Source organism: Nelusetta ayraudi, unplaced genomic scaffold, assembly GCF_046127955.1.
Source record: "Nelusetta ayraudi isolate G7.1 ecotype Tasmania unplaced genomic scaffold, CSIRO-AGI_Nayr_v1 ptg000011l, whole genome shotgun sequence".
Classification (NCBI taxonomy): Eukaryota; Metazoa; Chordata; class Actinopteri; order Tetraodontiformes; family Monacanthidae; genus Nelusetta; species Nelusetta ayraudi.
Window position 1 is genome coordinate 24,585,001 of NW_027466061.1, and position 22,117 is coordinate 24,607,117.

Here is a 22,117-nt window from a genome sequence, read left to right on the forward strand (position 1 = left end):
CGAAAGATCCAATACATCTTTGCATTTGCCAAACACATAGGGCCAGATCCACAAAGAATGGAGCGCAGCTGTAATTTGAGGCGCTTATTGCAACACTGTAATATCCACCATGTTTGCGTCGTGTCCACAAAGGCTTTGTCGCTAATGATATGCAGACACAAAAACACCCAGAAATGTGGCACCTGAGTCACAAGCGCAAATTGCGCTCTCGTAACCTGACTGCGAGATGGATCGTCAGATATTATAACGTGCGCACCTCAACCAACCTTTATTTTTGTTGCAGTCAAGTAACATATACATTTGTTAATATGTATACATATATATATATATATATATATATATTGCTATATACAGACACCTCATCCTCAGCTCTTCGGGGAGGAGAGAGTCGCTCTGATGCCAGAAACTCTTTGACAGACGAAACTGCACCTGGTTTTGGCTGGTGGTGTTTACGTCTGTCAAATTACGTGCGGACGTGAGAGCAAATTCTTTGTGGATCCGGCGCTGTTTCGAATGAGGCGTGTTTGCATAGAAGGCGGTGTCATTTTGCGCGAAATTTAAATATATAACCAAAAGAGTCTGGTGCAGCTCCGCCTCAGCGCATTTTCCACCGCTTCTCACCTTTACTTCCGAGGCTGGACTGTTTTTGGTGCTATTTGCACAGATAGATTTTCTGGCGCAAAAGCCTTTGTGGATCTGGCCCTTAAGGTTTTTTTTTTGTTTCACATGGAGGAGGTCTATTTATGTTGAAATGGACCTGAATGACCTCAGAACAATGGATAAATGAGAAATTTAAAAAAAAAGTATAAATCACAACATTTCACAGGATTTGTGTATAACATTCTAATGTTATACACAACATTCACACACACACACATACACACACACACTGGAACTCGCTCACTCACTGTTCCACACTGTCATTATAGAGCCTATGTTAACATTAGCTCAATCAACTTTTTGTCCTTGTCAAAGTGGATGATATCGAGGAAGGAGGGTTTTACCGTGTTCGTCCAGCAGGATGTTGTCGGGTTTGATGTCTCTGTGTGAGGAGACACAAATACACAAAGCAGGGCTCGGTTAGTGTGTGTGTGTGTGCAACATTCTGTGAACTGTGACGAGCAGCAAAAGATCCCTCCAGGAGGATGTAGGGAGATGTTTCGCCTGGAGGTCTGCAGGTTTGACCTCTAAGAGGTCAACAACAACACTGTGTGTCTGTCCAGTCGGGTGTTGACTCCGCCCTCTTTTTCTAGCCCTACCCCTTTTCCAAAGCATCAGTTTCAGCAGGAGGCTGTAAACAGAGGGCTAACCACACTGCTCTCCAGACGACCAGAGAGGAGCGTGTGGATAGTCCCACATGAGAGAGAGAGAGAGGGAGATGGAGAGAGAGAGAGAGAGAGAGAGAGAGAGAGAGAGAGAGAGAGAGAGTGTGTGTGCGTGTTTGTGAGTGTGTGAGAGAGAGAATGGGCAGGCTGAGGCTCAGGTGAAGAGACAGAAAGGTCGATGGTGTAATCTTTAATTAGCTGACATTTCCCTCAAAGCTCCGCCCCCTCGGATGGTGAGGGGGGTGGTCATGTGACACATAGTGAGGAAGCCTCTTCTTCACGGCTTAAAGGCCACCAAGCTGCCATGGGTTTGTCTGGAGTTCCTGGTGCTGGAGATGTTGCTGCTCCACCATCTCCAGCCTGTGGAGAGAGGAAGCTGAACTCACTCTGCTCACTCTGCTCACTCTGCTCACTCCGCTCACCCTGCTCATTCTGCTCACTCACCTCACTCTCGTCACTCTATTCATCCTGCTCACTCTCCCCACTATGCTCACCCTGCACACTCACCTCACTCTCGTCATTCCACTCACCCTGCTCACTCTCCCCACTCTTCTCACCCTTATCACTCTGCTCACCCTACACACCCGGCTCACTCTGCCGCTGAGGAAGTGGCCAGCGGCTCACACAGCACAGCACCAGGGGTCGCAGTGGAAGATCTTCCAACACTGAAACCTTGATGGACCTTTGTGTACTTTTCGTTCTATTGTTTCTTCTGCAGCCTCTTGTTCAGCACTGGAGCCAGCGAACCTCCTCCTCCTTCCTCCTCCCAGCAGCTATCAGCCAACAGCAGGTCATGATAGCGTTGCGTAGCGTAGCATAGCATAGCCAAACTCGAGTCTCTCAATCATTGTTTCCAAATAAGGAAAAGGCCCTGAATAAACAGAGGTGGGAGGTGAAGAATCAGATGGAACTTTGATGGACAGCGTTTCTCAACTGGTGGATCAGGACCCAAAAGTGGGTCACAGAACTGTTTTACTTAAGCTGCGGCTTCATGGGCAGTTTCCCTTATTTCGGAAGACACAAGATTCAATTTAATCGTTTCAATAATTTATTTACTAGACATGATAGAAAGTGGGATAACATTTTTATCTGTGGGGAATAAATTTGGGTTGGAACTTCATGATAAGGAAAAAAAACATGTTCGTCCTGAGACACTACCAGTTGGGAGCCACTGGACTGGACGGTGGAGCCTGCTTGAAGGCCAGAGGAGCAGCGGAGACTTGCTGTCAGCTGATCCTCTCAGCTGTTCCCCTGCTTGACTGACCCTACAAGCTATTACCAGGATCTAATGGCCTCATTACAGCCTCCTATCAGGCTGATGGGTAACACAAGAGGACCCGGGTCATGTGATACTGCAGGCGCTCCTACACCCGAGAACAGCATGCATGCACGCACACACACACACACACTTCAGAAAGCCTCTGTTGCACCTGGCCACACCCACTAGTAGCCACCCATCCTGAAAGGAAGTACTCCATCCTGCAGCGCACAGACTTCAGGCTTCTTCTTCTTCCTCTTCCTGTTTAAAAGCAGCTGCGCCCACTGCCAGAAAGTCTGCCTCTGTGCACGTGTCGCCTTGAGGGAGCAGCCTTCTTTTCAAGCATACAGATAAATGTGTGTGTTTGTGTGTGCGTATGTGTGCGAGTGTGCGTCTTGATGGCGGCGGTGGCGGCAGCGGCAGAGAGACGTTCATCACTTATTCATCGACACGCAGCTGGAGAGTGAGAGGGTGATGAAGCTGGACGTGACGAGTCTTAAAACTCATTTGGAGCAGAGTTCAGTGTGTGTGTGTGTGTGTGTGTTTCAGAGAGTCTGATGCAGATTGCAGAGCAGATGGGGGGTAGTTGGGGGTGTCAAAGGTGGGTGGGTGGGTGGGGGGGGGGCAGATGAGCAGCTAAAAGTCAAGGTCAGAACTGACTCGACAATTAGAAACAATGAATAATTGACTGAGCCAGTTTCCTGGTTTCCTCTGTCCTGGGCACGTGGCCTGAGGGGCATGGCCAAGAGCCTCCTCCTCCTCCCAAAGCCTGGCCACGCCTCCATCAACTCACGTTGTAACGTATCTGATTGAGCACTCGGTGCACGACTGTTTTGGCTGCACTACTCCAGGAGCCGTGATTGATTATTCTTATGTTATGTTGTGAAGTTGCTCTGTCACTAAAAGACTTTAGTCACAGCGTCACCTCCGTGTGTGTTATTTAAGGGCGTAGCCGTAGAGACCCATGGTCTGGACTAAATCACACGTAACAACATAAAACTACAACATGGTATCAGAAGTGGGATGCTACGTAGTGAGCTGAGGGACTGTGTGCAAGTAAGAAAGAAGAAGGATTAGCATTCTGCTAACACCGGACAGCTACATCGTGAGGATGGAGTAGTTCAAGCCACCGTCGCAGATGATTCAGATCACTGACAATGTCGCTGATAACTGGTGCAGATGGGAACAACGTTTTCGCCATTAGATGACAGTTTCAGGTGTGTCAGAGAAACGTTAAAATAGCCATCCTGCTCCACACAATACGCGAGGAAGTTACATGTTGTTACATCTGAAGATGATGAAATATCGATGGAAGATGTTCTCAAGGCATTCAAAGAATACTGTAGCCCACAGAAGAACATTGTGTTTGAACGGCTTTGGCTCTGGTCCCATGCAATGTCATCGGGAATTACAGTGGACAGATTTGTCACAGAACGGCGTGAGTGAAGCGACTGAGTTTTGCCAAAGTGAAGATGACATGCTGAAGGATAAATTAGTGTTCAGCATTAATGATCCTCGTCTGAAAAAAAAGACTACTCCTTGAAAATGGACTTACACTTCAAAGAGCCGTTGACATGTTTAAGTCAACAGAACTTGCCAAGATACAAATACAGGCGATGCAGATGACTCTTGTCATGAGATGCTCCAATTGACACTGTGGAGAAAACAAAAGGACGCGACCAAACAAGCAGCAGGTTCAACAAGGCACAGAAGTAGACAACAGTCAACTGCCAGAAATGTGGGAGACAGCATGAGTAACTAACATTGAGAGTGAAGTGGATTCCTTGCAAGTTGGCATGGTACACAGTAATGGACAAAAAGCAGTGACCCACTCAAAAGACAGCAAATGGTTTGAAACGGCCAGAATCAGAGGTGTACTGATAAAATTCAAACTTTAGACTGGCGCTGATGCCAGTGTGCTACCTATGTTCATTTTTAAGCTACTGCCAGGTCCCATTCAACTGCAGCCCACAAAGACTGTGTTGATCGCTTTTGATGGAGCCCATCTGCCTTCAGGTGGCGTTGCATCCCTGCCGTGTAAAACCGCTAGACACACAGCCACACAAAGCAATTCTGGGAGGTGATGCATGTTCAGAGTTGGGGCGGGTGAAGAGGCTTGAAGCACTCACAACAAAAACCCCACATCCGTCAAAACTTCCTTCCACCAAACAGGAGCTGATTGAAAGGTATGCTTGGCTATGCCTGGCACGGCACGTGACATAGAGATGACAGTGGAGAAATGTATGCAGTGCCAGCAGTGTCAGCCACAACAACAGAAGGAGCCACTTATCAACCATGAAATTCCTGAGCTTCTGTGGATAAAAGGTAGATAAAAGGTGCTGACATCTTCAAACCGAAAGGTCAATATTACCTGTTATTAGTGGATTATCTGACAAAATAAGTGCTGAATTTACCTGATTTAACAGTAATCCAGAAAATGAAGTCTGTTATTGCCAGGCACAGGATTCACAGAAAGTGGGTGAGTGACCACGGCCCTTTTGCCAGCTGCGAGATGAGGTCGTTTGCAGCCTCTTGGAACTTCAAGGTCACACACTCCAATGGACTTGCGGAGAGGACGATAAGGACGGTAAAACATGCGCGGAAAAAAGCAATGCAAACTGGCACAGACCAACATCTTGTACTGCTATTACTGAGGAACACACCAGTGACAGGGCTGAACATGACACCTGCATAGATGTTGATGGGAAGAGGTCTGCGCAGCACACTTCAATGCGCCAGTGTTTTTCCCAAAGCACATACACAGCAGGATGCATCATCTGCAGTCACACCAGCCCCTATACCATGACCAAAACGCCAAGTCTGTGCCTGCTTTGACTTCGGGCCAGGCAAGCAATCTTTCAACAAGTTCTGAGGAAAATCAAGTCAATACATTAATATACTGCATGGGAGACGAAGCAGATGATGTTTTGAGAGGCCTAAAGCTAACTGAGGCAGAGCAGTGGCAACACAACACAGTGAGAGACGGCTTCCACGACTTTTTCATTGCCAAAAAAAGTGTTGTTTATGAGCGTGCACGGTTCAACATGCGCAAACAAGAGCCACATGATACTGTAGATGCGTTTGCAACTGCCCTGTACACACTAGCGGAGCATTGCAACTACAGTACACTTCATGATGAGCTCATAAGAGACAGAATAGTAGTGGGCTTGGCCGACACAAGGCTTTCAGAGCGCATATAGATGGAAAAGGACTTGGACTTTCAAAAAGCTACAAATATGGCTAGACAATCAGAAGAGATAAAAAAGCAACAAACTTCTCTGTGAAGTGAAAGCAGTATAATTCAAATGAATGCAAGCTCTGTGAATAGAGTCATTACAAGCAAACAACAGTAAGACAAGAAAAGTTCAAGTACAAAAACAAAATGGCAAAAGCACATCAGCAATTTACCAGTAAAGGTAGAAACACACCAAATGCACGGTGCTACAAATGCGGAGGTTCTCTTCACCAAACTAGTGCCTAGCCAACGAGGCAAAATGTCATTCATGCGGAAATAAAGGCCCCTACTAGCGTGTTTGCAGAAAAAGTAAGGCAGTGCAAAGTATTGAGGAGGAAGAGGAGCAAAGTTTCTTCCTTGGCTCAGTCTTCACAAACAACCAGGCTTGGACAGCTGACATACAAGTGAGAGACACTAAAATGACTTTCAAACTTGAGACCGGAGCAGATGTCACTGCAATAGCAGACACAGACTTGGACAAGTTATTTTCAAAAGCTGAAATGCCTGTTCTCCAGCAGCCAGAGAAACCGTTGTTAGGCCCTGGAAGGACATCACTGGATGTCACAGGATTCACAAAGCTCAAGTACGGAACAAAGCAAACAACAGAGAAGGTCTATGTTGTTAAGAATCTTAGCACACCACTGTTAGGCCGACCCGTCATCACTAATTTTGGCCTATTAGTGCATGTTGATGTCATTTCAATGGACACTCTGAAGACTTTCTACCCAAATCTGTGCAATGGTCTTGGTGAAGTACAACATCCGTACCACATAAAGCTCAAACCACAACACTGTACCATACTCTCTGAAAACTCCCAGGAGAATTCCAATACCTCTGATGGGGAAAGTGAATGAGGAACTTCAAAGGATGGAAGAGCTTGGAGTCATAACCCCAGTGGAGGAACCCACGGACTGGTGCGCCGGCATGAACAGTAGAACAGTCCCAGGCTGAGACTGTGTGTGGACTTTACAGGATTAAATGAGTATGTGTGCAGAGGAAGGTTCATACTCATACTGCCTTCTGTAGAACAAAGTCTTGGGATGCTAGCAGGAGCCAAAGTGTTTAGCAAACTGGACGCCAACATGGGCTTCTGGCAAATTCCCTTGCCGGAGAAATCAGCCAAACTGACTCTAAACCCCCTTCGGGCGATTCCACTTTAACCACCTCCCTTTTGGCATGAACTCCGCACCCGAGCAGCAATTTCAGCGCACAATGTCGGAGGTAATAGAAGGACTAGAAGGGGTGGTGTGTCACATTGATGATGTTCTAGTATGGGGACGCAACCAAGAGGAGCATAATGCTCAACTCCATGCTACCCTGCAGACATTCAAAATAGCAGGTATAACTCTGAATATGGAGAAATGTGATCTGTCACAGACCAAAGTTATATTGTTGCGGACACAGGCATAAGTCCCGATCCAAAGAAGACAGAGTCCATCTCAGAAATGCAAGAGCCAACAAATATGGCAGAGCGAAGAAGTTTTCTGGCCATGGTAAATCAAGTGGGCAAGTTCATTCCCCATTTAGCAGAGAAAGATGAAGCCCTGAGAGATCTTTTGTCAAAGAAAAACAGTTGGTATTGGGGCACAGACCAAGTCAAAGCATTCACAACTCTGAAAAATACTCTATTCTCACCCCCAGTTCTTGCCGTGTACGACCCAATCAGAGACACAAGTATCAGTGGATGCTTCATTTTATTAGAGTGGAGACCCGTAGCTTATGCATCACGGTTGCTCTCTCCTACAGAACAACAGAATGCACAAGTGGAAAAAGAGGCTTTAGCGTCTACATTGACATGTGAGCGATTCCGAGATTTCTTGATAGGCAAACACTTCTGACTGGAAACAGATCACAAAGCTCTTGTCTCAATACTGGCAGGGCAAGCCCTGGATCTGCTTCCTGCGAAGGTTCAGCGCTTCAGAATGAGACTCATGCGTTACTCGTATAAGGTACAGTACGCTCCTGGAAAATAACTTTGGACGGCAGACACTCTGTGCCGCTCTGCACTGAAAACAAAACCGACACATACTGAAAAAGAACTAATGGAAAACACAGACATATACGTGGTCAGCATTACTGAAAATATGCCCGTCAGTTCATCATATATTCAAATGCTCAAGGAACAGCTGAAAATGGACAGTGTGTGTGCTCGAGTCATGGACATGTGCAATCAAGTTTGGCCAGACTATGCAAAACAAGAACCGTTGCTGAGAAATTACTTGCCCGACCGAGCCACGCTCATTGTGAAAGATGGCTTGTTCCTCATTCCTTCAGCAAAGCGGAACAATATGCAAACAAATCTACACGATGGACACCAAGGCGTGATGAAATGCAAAGCCCAAGCTCGCCAAACAGCATGGTGGCCTGGGCTCGGCCAACAAATAATGGAAATGGTGTTAAACTGCAGGGCGTGAATACAAGAAAGGCACAACGTTAGGGAGACACTTATGCCAACTGAATGCCCTGACCACCCGCGGCAAAGAGTGGGTACGGATCTGCTTGAGCTTCGAGGAAAAACTTACCTTCTTGCTGTGGACTATTTTTCCAGGTTCATCGAGATTGCCCTGTTGAACAAAACCAAATCCAAAGACGTTATCCACCTAAAATCTTTTTTTTGCCCGTCATGGCATTCTAGAGTTCCAAATGTAAGACATTGGCCACAGTTTTCCAGACAGGCTTTCGCAGACTTTGCTGCAGTTTATGGATTGAAACACATCACAAGCAGACCACAGTTTCTGCAAAGTAACGGGGAAGCGGAGCGTGCTGTACACACCGTGAGAAACCTTCTAAAAAAGGCAGCTGATCCATATCTCGCTCTCCTTGCCTACAAAGCTACTCCTCTTCAGAATTGATAAAACTCTGCAGAACTCCTTCTGGGTCGACGCTTGCAGACAACACTTCCAATACTTCTCTCACAGTTGGATCCATCCATTGTGCAAAACCTTCGTGCGACTTGTCACCATGTGAACACGTGTGGGTGACTGATGCTAAAACACCAGGCACTGTGGTCCAGAGTCACTCTACACCGAGATGTTACGCAGTGGTTTTACCACATGGGACAGTGAGACGCAATCACCTGCATTTGATTCCTTTGCATTCACCTTCTCATGAAAAGTCTATTAAACAGCAGTGTGTGTAAAATGTACCTGTGCAGGTGCCCCAAACATCTTGTGTACCTCCTGTTACTCCTGTAAACACTGATGTTGTAAGAACCAGATCAGGCAGAGCCATTGTTCAACCTAAAATGCTAGATTTGTAGTGAATGGATAGGTTAGGTTAGATAAGTTAATACAGATAATTGTTGAATTAAGAGGTAAGTTTTAACCTGAGCGCATTGTTAAGGTCACATGTTAGACATATGAGAAAAAAGGGAGATGTGGTGTATTTAATGTGACAGTGTACTTGAATACTGATGATCTTTGGTCATGCACTTGTTAGGCAGCCTGTTCGCTAAAGCTCTCGTTAACCAGCACACAGTTGTCCCATGTCTTTTGTTCAAAGCTAGAACATGACACCTATAAAGAAAGCAGGTTGTTCTGTTAAGAGTTAAACCTAAGAGGCACGTGTATCTGCTATGCTTTCATAGAGATTAGAAAGTAATTTGTTAATACTGCGTAAGTGCTGTTCTTCAAAGAAGTATGTGTCACTAGGTCTGATATATTTTAGCACATTACAGTACTATGTTTATGAAGTTATTCAGTGCATGGACAGATCTCATTCTTGGAAAAGGGGATGTAGTGTCTCTGATTGAGCACTCGGCGCTCAACTGTTGTGTTTTTTTAATAAAATAAAACAAAATAGACTTGCAGAAGTGTGTTGAATTTTTCAGTGAGATCACATTTTGTGCTCCAGTTCACGCTCATTGAGGCAGGAAGGGGAACAAAATGTGAGGCTCCACATCCATCACGCACTGCTGCTCAGCCCTGACTAGGAGCAGCTAAAGCTAAAACTAGCGAGCTCGTTTTGGTCAAGAAAAGACTTAAGAAACTCCCGCTAGCTGGCAAACTAGCGGAGGCTAGCAGGAGTTTCTTGAGTCTTTTCTTGGACAAAATGACACACCCCAGCCCAATGACATCCAACACTTGCCGATGCCTGAGGCCGCCCCCCGGCACCTGCCGAGGACCCCCGACACCTGCTGATGCCTGCTGATGACCCCCAGCACCTGCCGATGCTTACCAATGACCCCCTATTGATGCAAGTGTCAGGGGGCGTCCCACACAGTCTGGACCAGTGTGTGAAATGTGATGAGTTTTGAAGCATGTTTAGTGTAAACAGGAAGAAGTCTTTTCATCATGTGTAAGAAAATGATGCCGATTTTGCAACTCTTTGGTTGTTGTTTTTTTTTTATAAAGGCTGTCATATGTCAATTATAGGCCTTGATGAGACAAACACGTGGGTTTTTGAAGGATGTCTGTAGCACCTTGGAAATGGCAATGAATCTATGTATTTTTTCTTTGTCTATTTAAGTTCAAGTGAGCCAGGGCCACAGGGTGTGTGTGTGTGTGTGTATGTGTGTGTCCCTACCCTTCCACCCTTGTTAATCCCTGCAGCCGAAGACAAGAAGAGAATCTGGTCAATGTGCACAGGGCAGCTATTTTTGGCTCTGTAGGTGGTGCCGTTGGTCTGATTGGGCTGATACTTTACAAGAAGAATGTCAGGACATGTGTTCATGTGTGTGTGTCGAATTTCATGACCATATTAAGTGTGTCAGATGTGTACTGGAGTTGTAAAAAACATTGATTTTGAGCAGTGTTCAAATAAGTGGAAATACTGTAGCTCACTTCTTGTTTGTCGAATTCAAAAAATTAAAGCATACGGGATGTAGGGTTTGATGACAGGAACGCCTGGGTTTTTGTTGCATGTTCTTTGGGCATTCCTGGAGGGCCCTAGTGGCAGTTTAGTTTTGTGGTGTTTTGAGCGATTTTTGATGAATTTTGAGCATACAGCGACTTTAAAGGGCTATAAAATGAAAACGGTTAAAAATTTCCTCACCATTCTTTTTATTTTGTTCTGAATATCTAGACTGTGTAATAAAACAAGTTTGAAAATTCTAACATTTACAGTTCTTGAGTTCTGTGATTTTTGATATTTTTTCAAACAAGTGAAAAAAAGAAGTGAAAATCGCTCACTTCATGTTTGTCGAATTCAAAAAATTAGAGTGTATGAAATGTAGGTGTTGAAGAAATGAATGCATGGGTCTTTGTCCCATGTCATTTCGACGTTCCTAGGGGTCGCTTGAGGCTTTTTAGTTTTTAGATGTTGAGCGATTTTTGGTCAATTTTGAGGCCGTAAAATGAAAACGGTTGGGATCTGAATTTTTTTTTTTTTATCATGAAGGTCTTGTCTGTGTCCATTTTCAAGCCAAAAGCACTTACGGTACCTTCGTATATGAAGATTTAAGTTGTGTAGGGGGCACCATCGAGCAGATTTGTACAGTTTTTTAATAGATAAAATCTGTTGGCAGGTTTGACCTGCGTGCAAAATTTGGGGTGTTTTGGAGTATGTTAAGGGGGTGAAAATGGGGCTTGGAGCCGCGTAGTGGCAACTTTTGACAACTTTTGTCATGAAGGTCTTGTCTGTGTCATACTCGATTTCAAGCCGAAAGCAAGCAGTAGAGCAGCTTCATGCGGGCAGCGAGCAAGCAGCAGAGCAGCGAGCGGCGACAGCTAACAACACAGAGTCCCCGGCCATGGAGCGGACTCCACCAGCCCCAGCGGCGGCGAAGGCTAGCAACACCAGCTCCAGTGGCAGCGGAGGCTAGAAACACCGGGCCTCCGGCGGCGGAGCGGCCTGCACTTGTCGACCTTCACTGGCCACCTAACCCACCTAACAACACCAGGCCCAGCGGAGGCGAGAAATACTGGTCCTTCGATTACGGAGCGGGCCACACTCAGTGGTCTTCACTAGGCCCACTGAGGTTAGACCGAACCTGGCGGGAAAAAAACCCTGAATCCTAAAGGACCGGGAGTAGTAATGAAGAGGTTATGGAGGGGAATCAGTTTACTATGTTTCTTAGAGCAATAGAAGAAAAAGATATTATATAAATTATTAAGAAATGTAAAAACAAAACGTCAACTGAATGTTATGATATAGATATGAAAACAGTAAATAGAGTCATTGTTGGGATCTCTAAACCACTCACTTATATTTTTAATTTATCATTCCAAACTGGCCAATTTCCAAATAAAATTAAACAAGCAAAAGTAATACCCTTGTCCAAGACTGGTGATCATCACCACTTCACAAATGACAGGCCTATATAACTCCTTAACTATAGATTAGATGATGAGATAGTTTTATAGAAAAACACAATCTTCTCAGCATTAATCAATACGGATTTCAAACAGACCACTCAATTGCACTCGCTTTAACAGACCTCATAGAAACTATAACAGATTCCATAGACAAGAAACAATATGCTGCAGGAGTATTCACTGATTTTTTTTGATACAATTAACCATGACATAACATTTTATAAATTAGAGCAGCATGGGATCATAAAAAATAAAAAATATGGTTTGATAAAAATAGACTATCACTGAATCTAAATAAAACTAAAATAATGTTGTTTGGAAACCCTATAATACACAGTCAAGGACAAGTACAGTTGTGTGGTGTTAACATGAAATAGGAATGATTATAGATGATAGAATTTCTTGGAAACCCCATATTAACCATGTTAAATCTAAACTGTCTCATAGTTTGCTGGTCAAAGCAAAATATGTTCTAGATCAAAAATCACTTCACATTCTATTTAACTCACTGATTCATCCCTGCCTAGAATATCGTATAGAGGTATGGGGGAACACTTACAAAACCACACTTCAGTCACTTTTCATATTGCAGAGTATTGAGAATCGTTTACAATGTTCATTTTAGGGCGCATACCAATGACTTATTTTTCCAATCCAAAATTTTAACATTTTTGGACCTTGTGGAGTATAAAACAGCTCAAATATTATACAGAGCAAGGAATTATCTTTTACCAAAAAAATATTGAGGAAATGTTTCACGATAGAAAGGGAGGTTAGAATTTAAGAGAGCCATTGAATTTCAAGGTTTGCAATGTTAGCACAGCAAAGAAAACTCTCTGTATTTCCATCTGTGGAGTAAGAACAGATTGTGGAACAGATTGAGTACTGAAATTAAAAAAAAAAGAAAAAAGGGAGATATAAAGAAATGATTCTCCATAGGTACACTGGTAATTAGTTACTATAAGGTGCTTTGCTATATAGATTAAAATGTTGTAGGACATGGTGTAAATATTATAAATATATAAGTAGGTATTGTAAATGAAAATAATAATAATGGATGGATACGTGTATGTATCTGTATGTGTGTTTGTGTGTGTGTGTATATATGTATGTATGTATGTGTATATACTGTATATATATATATATATGTATATATATATATATATATATATATATATATATATATATATATATATATATATATATATATATGTATATATGTATACATATATATGCATGATAATGGTATATGTGGATATGTATATGTGTGTATATGATATCTATGGTGCGATGAAACACTATATTTTAGGGGGGTAGGATTAAATAAGTTTTTCTTCCTACACCTTCTTGCTCATGTAGTCGCAAATGCAGCTTCTATTTTGTTTGTTTTCGATTTCTTTTTTCTTTTTTTGTTGTCAACTGTTTTATTTTTATTTCTCCTTTAAGCTGTTTTTTAAGATATTATGACATGATCGAAATGAAGAATTCATTCATTCATTCACTTATGGTTTCAGAGTCTTGCTTTTTGAGATTTTTTCAAACAAGTGAAAATAGCTCACTTCCGGTTTGGTCAGCATTCATGAAAATTAGGTTAGGGATTAAATGAACGTGTGGGGATTGGTTGGTGCTGCCACCTCACAGCAAGAAGGCCGTGGGTTCGATTCTGGGCCTGGGACCTTTCTGTGTGGAGTTTGCATGTTCTCCCTGTGTCTGCGTGGGTTCTCTCCGGGTTCTCCGGCTTCCTCCCACACTCCAAAAACATGCATGTGAGGTCAATTGAACATTCTAAATTGTCCGTAGGTGTGCATGTGAGTGTGAATGGTTGTTTGTCTCTATGTGGCCCTGCGATGAACTGCCAACTTGTCCAGGGTGTCACCCTGCCTTCACCCTAAGACAGCTGGGATAGGCTCCAGCAGACCCCCGTGACCCTGAGCTCAGGAAGAAGCGGGTATGGAAGATGAATGAATGAATGAATGAACGTGTGGGTCTTTGTCACATGTCTGTACGACCTTCCTAGAGGGCGCTATAGAGGATGTTTTTGATCAAAGGTAGGGGGTGCTATTGAGCAGATTGATCCAGTTTCTTCATAAATTATTTTCATATTTTCCAGTTCTGACCCACTTGCAAAGTTTGGTGATTTTTGGAGTATGTTAAGGGGGAATATAATAATAAAAGAAGAAACAGAGCAAAAACGGGTCTTTCGCCCTGCAATAGGCCTACTCTGTTCAGAGCTGATCTTATTGCCGGGGCTCAGTCCCAAAATATGAATACCAGGTATGTGGACATGGGTTAGGGCAGCAGGGAGAAAGGAGAATGCAGATGTCCCTCAACTCAGGTCACAGGTAATCAAGATTTGTGTGCCTGGTTGTATTGGCCGTGGCCTTTTTTGAGGCCTTAATGATCGCCTCAAAGGCCTGCCATTTTAATTGTCATTATGGAGGAAAGCGTCATATCGAGGGCCAATCTGCTTCTTGTCTTTGTATTGTTGCTATCCCGAAACATCTGCTCAGCATCAGCGTTAGAGTGAGGCAGCACCAGGACAAACTTAGCAATTTTGGCAAGCCTCTAGAAAAGACTCCTGGCACCTGTGAAGAATGAACAAAGAACACAGTAGAAATAAGGTCTCAAGTGTTATTGGTTTTTTTTTCTCTCGTTTTGATTTGATTTGATTTATTGATTTATTTCAAACATGAAGAAAAATGAGAAAATACAAGGGATACAAAAACAAAACATACAAAAGAAAATGTTTTCTCCTTAATGCAATGCATCATCCTTGCGTTTTACATTTAAGTTAAAAGAAAATAAGTACTTCAAAAAAACTTCAATTCTGCATTCAACTGCATCATCCCCCGCCAGCTGGTGTCCAAGTTGCTCATTCAGTACAGACGATACTCATTCAGGTCTCACACTCACCATGGGGGCCTCCCATCTTTGTCAAATTTGCAGAGATGACATCAACAAACTCATGCTAAACCAACAATCTGGCTCTTAACTCCTTGACTTCAATCATCTCTGAGCTTCAACAAAAAATAATCCATTTGAGTGTTCTCTAAAATGACCATTGTTTATTATTCTCAGTGCCCTTTTCTGTCGGAAAAAACAATGGCTTGCATAGTAGTTGTTGCCTCATATTTCATTACAGTAACTCATATATGGCATCACAAGTGAGCAACACAAAATCCTCATTGCTTTACAATCTAACATTTCTTACTTTACTTAAAACTTCAATATTTTTGAAACATTGTTTTTTTTATGTAAGCAATATGTGATTTCCATGTTAGCTTTTCATCCACAATCACACCCAGAAACCGAACCTCGGACACCCTTTTTATCATAAAGTCAATGTAACGTCGTCATTACTTTTTTTTTCTATTTGTATACACCATAAACTTAGTTCAAAACAATAATGATTGAAAGGCTGTTTCCATCTTGATGTGCAGGAATAATTCACACATTGTGTTTTTGAACCGCCATCTCAGCCCAGCCACCTCAGTTAAGGATTTTTTTAAATTCTTCAGCAATCGTCCTTTTTTAAAAAAATAAGTAAGAATCATAAATCTTAAAGGTTAAATATTTAATAAGAGGCTGAAAATCACAGGACATGTCTGTTCTGTCCTGAAATGTATTGGGTTGTGCGTACACCTTGCCACATCTGCAATTCCCCGCATTCAATATCAAAATCAGGGAGTGTTAACTCGGAACATGTCACTAAAGACTGGGGCTGTCCTCTAAAATTGAGGATGTCTGGTCACCCTGGCTAGCTCGGAGGAAAAAGTTAAGCTAGTAGCTGGCTGCTATGGCATTATAAGTTTAGTTAGCTAATGAACATTAATCTTGTTCAAGAAACGCTCAAGATACCTTTCACATTAACTTACACACAAGGAATTGGCAGATGTTATTTAAACCTTAAGGGCATAAATCCTCAAAATAACAGCGGCTCGGGCCATATATTTTACGCGAGCTTAGCCCATGGGTGTATTGGCTCAACCAGTACCCCTCACAGTCTCTCTGCAGGCATAACTTATCGACCACGAGTGGCTTTTCTCAGGCTCAAGAGATAGATCACAGATAAACTGTCAGCAGTCAGCTTTTAATCTTGACATGCACTTTAGTGTGAGAAATCGGAGGTGTGGCGTGAGAGTGTGTGAAGCCAATTAAATGTGTGAGTTTCACGACCAATGCGTAAGAGTTGGCAGCTGTGTAATTTTCAAATATAGGAGGTAGTTAGCTGGCTAGTTAGCTGGCTGCTGGCAAGCTGGCTCACCACTTCACTAACAGCCCGAAAACCAGAGCAACATGAATTTCATTGTAAGGGAGGAGCAGGAGGAGCCACAGGTGATTGTTATTGCACTGACACAAACACGCAGTCACATGCGAGCGCACATACGCGTACACACACACACACGCACATACAGACGCTGCAGCGTCTCTGAATGTGCAACCTAATTGAAACTCTTTCTGTTGTTAACAGGGGAAGCCCCTTCAGGGTTCAGCGACAGGATAATCACACACACACACACACACACACACACACACACACACACACACACACATCCTCTTCCGTCCAGCTGCTGGAAGCCCCCCCAAGGGTCTAATTCTCCCCCCACCCCCACCCTCCTCCAGGAGCAGCAGGTCCCAAACACACCCGAGAAGCTCAGAGTGAAAACACTGAAGACTGAGCAGGTCCATGATCCACAGTAAAACCTCCCACAAGATGCTGATCATATCTAATGATATATGACAGCACAGCCATCCATGTCAAAGTTCAAACAACATCATCATCATCATCATCATCATCATCATCATCATCATCACCATCATCACCATCATCAACATCATCATCAACCCCAAACCATCCTCTCCATTCCTCCCCCAGAACTTAACTCTATTATCAACAGGGAAGGAAAGCAGGTGCATACACACACACACACACACACACACACACACACACACACACACACACGCACACACACACACACTGAGAGATTTTCTATGTCCAATTTTCATAAAGATGAGCTGAGAGTCACTTCCAGCTCCTCTTCCTGTGTGTGTGGATAATGAATGCAGATTGAAAAGATGTTGATTCTGTCACGCAACACACACACACACACACACACACACACACACACTGGCTGACTGAGGAGCTGTTGTCTCTGCGTCTTCCTGCTGATGGATGAACTCAAGATTCAACTTCAGTTTTGTTATATTTCAATGTGTTTTGTTGTGTGTGTGTGTGTGTGTGCGTGTGTGTGTGTGTGTGTGTGTGTGTGTGTGTGTTTGTGTGTGTCAGCAGGTCAGCAAGGACAGTCAGTGGACAACTCTTGGTCCAACAACTTAAAATAATAATGTTGGAATGTGGCCAGCAATGCAGCCTGTCACACAGCCAGACATTTATTTATTTATTTTTTGGCTTAAAAATCACTTAGCCTGCAGTTCCCAGATTGACCAGCAGGCGTGACCCTGCTGTCACGGACGAAAAACGAGGTCAGGCAACAGCATGCATGAGAATAGAATAGAATAGAGTAGAGTAGATGTACTTTATTGAACCCAAATTGGGAAACTATGCAGCATCAAGAAGATGCAAGCTGAGTGAAACTGGTCAGGGGTCAGTTTCCTCCTCCTCAGACCAGCAAGAGGAGAAAATGGGGAAGAAGGAGGAGAGGAAATTCCAGGAGGAGGAAGAAGGGTAGTTCTCACCTGTGGATGATGCGCCTGCTGCACAGGTAGCCCAGCGCCAGCGCCAGCTCGCACACGTACAGGGTGACGGTGCTCTCCGAGAAGTGCACGTTCTGCTGCAGGTGGTAGCGGAGGTCTCCGCCCAGGAGCAGGTCCACCACCATGAACATGTCCTCCTCATCCTGGAAGGAGTACCTGCAAGCAGAGGGCTGTGAAGACAGGCGGCAGGGAACCGGAGAACAGGTTGTGACCCTCTATGATGTCACAAAGAGTAGAGCGGACTGTGTGGGCTGAGGCTGACAGAGGCACAGCTGACTCTGTTGGCCCAGGAGGATTCGACACCCATTAGAATATAGCGCTGATCCTGGATGATCTGATGGATCCGTGTCAGTTAAACTTTAGAAATGAATTCATATCAAAGAACCAGACGGTGACAGGGTGAACTGTCCCTTTAACACATCAGCTTGGACTGATGAGAGGGTTAGGGGGAGGGGGCGGAGGAGGGAGAGGAGGAGGACAGGAAGAGGCGGAGGAGGAGAATGGAAGGGGAGGAGAGGAGTAGGAGGAAGAAGAGAGGAGCAAAGGGAGGAGGAAGGAAACGATGAGGAGCATGAGGAGGCAGACAAGGAGGAGAAGAGGAGGAAGAGGAAGATGAAGAGGAGGAAGGGGAGGGGAGGAGGAGTAGAAGGAGGAGGAGGAAGAGGAAAGATGAAGGGAGGAGGAGGAGAGGAGTCACACCTCCTTCACCCCTCCCCCACCCTCCTCCCTCTTCCTCTCTCTTCCCTCCTGCCACCTCCTCCCTCCTCCTAAATCTCCCCTCCTTCCACCCTTCCTCCGCCGTGCTTCATGCCTGCAGCAGCAGCAGGAATTCTAAAGAGTCCATTTTGACTCTGTGGACCATGAATAGTGGTGGTGAGCAGCTCTTAGTCCTGCTGTTACAAAGCAGCAGCACATCAGCCACATGCCTCCCTTTCACTCCTTTCAAGGTCAAAAACGTCAGTCGCCCCCTGAGGGACCTTCTGCCATTCTTCCCCATTTTATCGTGCAGGAAAATGGAAGGCACTCAGTCAATTTGTTTACTGTACAGGGAAAAATATCCTGCAGCAAAATAATCTTTACAATAATCTGCAACATAAGAATCATCCATTCTTCTGGAGAGCTATGACGTTCTTGAGCTTCACCCTGAGAACCAGCTCAGCTCTTCCACACTGACTCCAGCAGCAAGACCAGCTGTCACATGACCAGACCTCAGCATCATATGACCAGACTTCAATGTCACATGAGCAGACCAAGACAAAACAAAAAATAATGCAAAAAGACTCACAACTGTAGAGAGCTTCCTGGTTTGTGCATCTCTGACTGCGGAAGGACCAGAACTAGTTCAATTTGGTAAACTGGTCTGAGAAATGAGCAGATGATGATATCATCTCAGTTCAGGCTGCAGCTTCTCTTCTCTCACGGGGAAGAGCTGCAGCCTAGAGATGAGGACCGAGTCCATAAAAGTTGCAGGTCGGATGAGCAAGAAAACCACATTTTGCTTTTTGCAGCCTGACAGTCGGAGGAGGAGCTCAGCGGCTTTTAGTGGGAAAGACTGCAGCGAACCAATCAGCATCAAACATTAAAGCTGAGCCACAGACACTGAGGCTCAGCTGGATCCAGTCAGTTCACTGCAGTTTGGTTGTGGATCCAGTCACACAACCAAACTACAGGACTAGGACCAGGACCAAGACCAGGACAAGGGCCAATACTATAGCCAGGTCCAGGACCAGGGCCAAGACCAGGGCCTGTATCAGGGCCAAGACCAGGGCCAGGACCAGGACCAGGTGATGGAGCATCTTACCAGAAGTTGACCAGAAAGGGATGTTCCAGGTTCTGCATGATCTGCAGCTCCTTCAGCACGTTCCGTACTTCGTTGCGCTCCACACACTTCAGCTTGTTCATGTACTTCATGGCGTACATCTTCTTGGTGTCCTTCTTCTGCACAATGCACACCTGTGGTCACACAATCATGGAAAGAACCTGTCAGTTAAACCTCCCCAACACATGAAACTGTCATGCTTCAGTCTAACTCTGTGAGCCCTGGTTCCCCAGACAGGAAGTGAAGAGCCCTGGTTGCTCAGACAGGAAGTTATGAACCCTGGGTCCCTAAACCAGGAAGTGAGGAACCCTGGCTCCTCGGGCAGGAAGTGAGGAACCCTGGTTCCACAGACAGGAAGTGAGGAATCCTGGTTCTCCGAGCAGCAGGATGTTTGCCTGAGCGTCAATAAGCTGTGATTACTGTGAACTTGCAGCGCCGAGTGCAGCAGCTGTCGGTTCAATCAGCTGCAGGACGATGCGATCGTGTGTGCGTCTGTGCACAGCGGCATGCACGGCAGCTGGCCATACGTGCACTTCTATGTGCTTTAAGCCGCAATTGAAAATCACCCAGCACCGCATGGCTTAGCGGAACGACGAGCGCTAACACCTCAGAGCGCTATCACCCAGAGGTGTCGGGGGTCAAACCAGGGAGGATGCAGCAGAATGTTGTGGTGACAGGGGGAGACAGATACGGGGCAATCTCACAGTCACATGGAGGAGGACCAGAGAGAAAGACTTGCTACAGTTTTCTCAAAAACAATAAAAACCTGAATAATCAGTTGGTGGCAGTTGGACCTTCGGCAGGATTCCTCGTGTTTGTAGTTGATGAGCGACGAGTGAGACTTACTTTCCCGAAGCTTCCTTTTCCGATGGCCCTCAGGATCTGGAAGTGGTCGAAGTTGACTGTGAGGGAGGAGAAACAGAGAAACATCAGTGTCAGGTAGTGTTGTAGCACTGGAGGTTGGTCTTGGTCTCTAGACAACTATTTAAGGGTCTTGGTCTCGGACTGGATGGACTCAGGTGGAGACTCAGCCAACACTGCAATGACATGATAATAACAGAAAAGAATCCAGCTGCAGCCTTGTTTCACTCTGATTGTAACACCCCATAGTGATACACCCCGTTATTCCTAGTCAATTTATTTTTTGTTGTTGTTGTTTTTTTTTTTTTTTTAAATAGTTCAAAATAGCTAGCAAAGCAGCAAAATGTTAAAGAAAATGATTTAAAGGTATATTGGTGATTTTTTTTTTTTTTGCTGTTCCCTTTATGTAGAAGCAAACTTGAATTGTAAAAAAAAAAAATAAAGTGGTCCTTTTTTCTGCTTTGTGTTGATTTTTCTTTGATATCTACAGTCTTAGTCTTGTTTTGGTCTTGATGCTTTTGAGTCTTGATAATTTTTCGGTCTTTGTTGGTCGCAGTCTTGACTACAACATCAGGAAGAGGAAGATCTTCACTGCAACCGGACGGCTGGACAGCAGCAGCAACATGGGAGGAGCCTTTTTGTCACAGTGCAGTTGATGTAAGCGATGGCAATGTGACCTTTGACATGAGACACTGAGACAGTGTGACAGTGAGACACTGGGACCTTCAGTTGGTGGACATCAGGCTTGATGAACCTTCAGAACTACATCCTCTTCCTTGCAGGAGCTCTGCCATCATGGTGCTCGGCAAAGACAAAAACAAACAAACATTTTTCTGTGCTGTCTCATGGCCAGGTGTCAGTTTTTTCCTCAAACACACACACACACACACACACTGCAGGTAGATGGAGCTGTTTATTTCCTGCTGCCATGACAACCAGGACAGAAGGTGTTCCTTCATCGCCGCTTTCCCCAGAGGAGGGAACAGCTGCTGCACTCCTGCGACCGTGTACACACACACACACACACACACACACACACACACACACACACACACACACACACACACTGGTGGCTGCAGTCAACAGATCTATTGGATGTGACAGGTAATGTTACGCTGTGTTAGTCACGTAGCACTGCCACTTCCTCCTCACGTACACACACACACACTGTCCGTACAGGGGTGTTTACTCTGGCTTACACAAACACACACACACACACACACACACACACACACACACACAAATTATCTTATAATCTAATAATCACTCATATTTTAGGAAAGAGATATTGCAGGTTCTGACTGGCTGGTTGTGGTGGTTGGTGAAACATGACAGACAGACAGACAGACAGACAGACAGACAGGAAAGTAAAGGTAGGAGTGGCAGCTGAGACACCTGTATAACTGCAACAGTGTCTTTAACTGTTTGACTGTAAGTAATGCAATGATGTAATGGTGAACAAGGTGGATGGAGACAGACGTTCATCTGTTGGGCTGATGTGGACGGGAGTGACACCTGCTGCTGCTGCTGCTGCTGCTGGCCACTTTGGACAGGAGATGAGGGTGCATCTCCAGTCTGCATTGTGAATGGATCCACTCATTCTCTGAAGTTGCTTCAGGGTTCAGCAAGACCATCAGCAGGACACTAAGG

General features: G+C 44.7%; 1 protein-coding gene across 3 annotated transcripts in view; it reads right to left on the reverse strand.

Annotated features, from left to right (window-relative positions):
• Positions 1-22,117, reverse strand: part of stk32a (serine/threonine kinase 32A) — a 31,425-nt gene that overhangs the window by 6,760 nt on the left and 2,548 nt on the right. For all 3 annotated transcript variants that reach the window (XM_076022042.1, XM_076022043.1, XM_076022044.1), the window contains 4 exons: positions 20,453-20,508; positions 19,589-19,740; positions 17,770-17,943; positions 1,005-1,042 (listed from right to left, as the gene is read on the reverse strand). In XM_076022042.1, the coding sequence (XP_075878157.1) occupies positions 1,005-1,042; positions 17,770-17,943; positions 19,589-19,740; positions 20,453-20,508 (420 nt within the window). The remainder of the gene's footprint in view (positions 1-1,004; positions 1,043-17,769; positions 17,944-19,588; positions 19,741-20,452; positions 20,509-22,117) is intronic.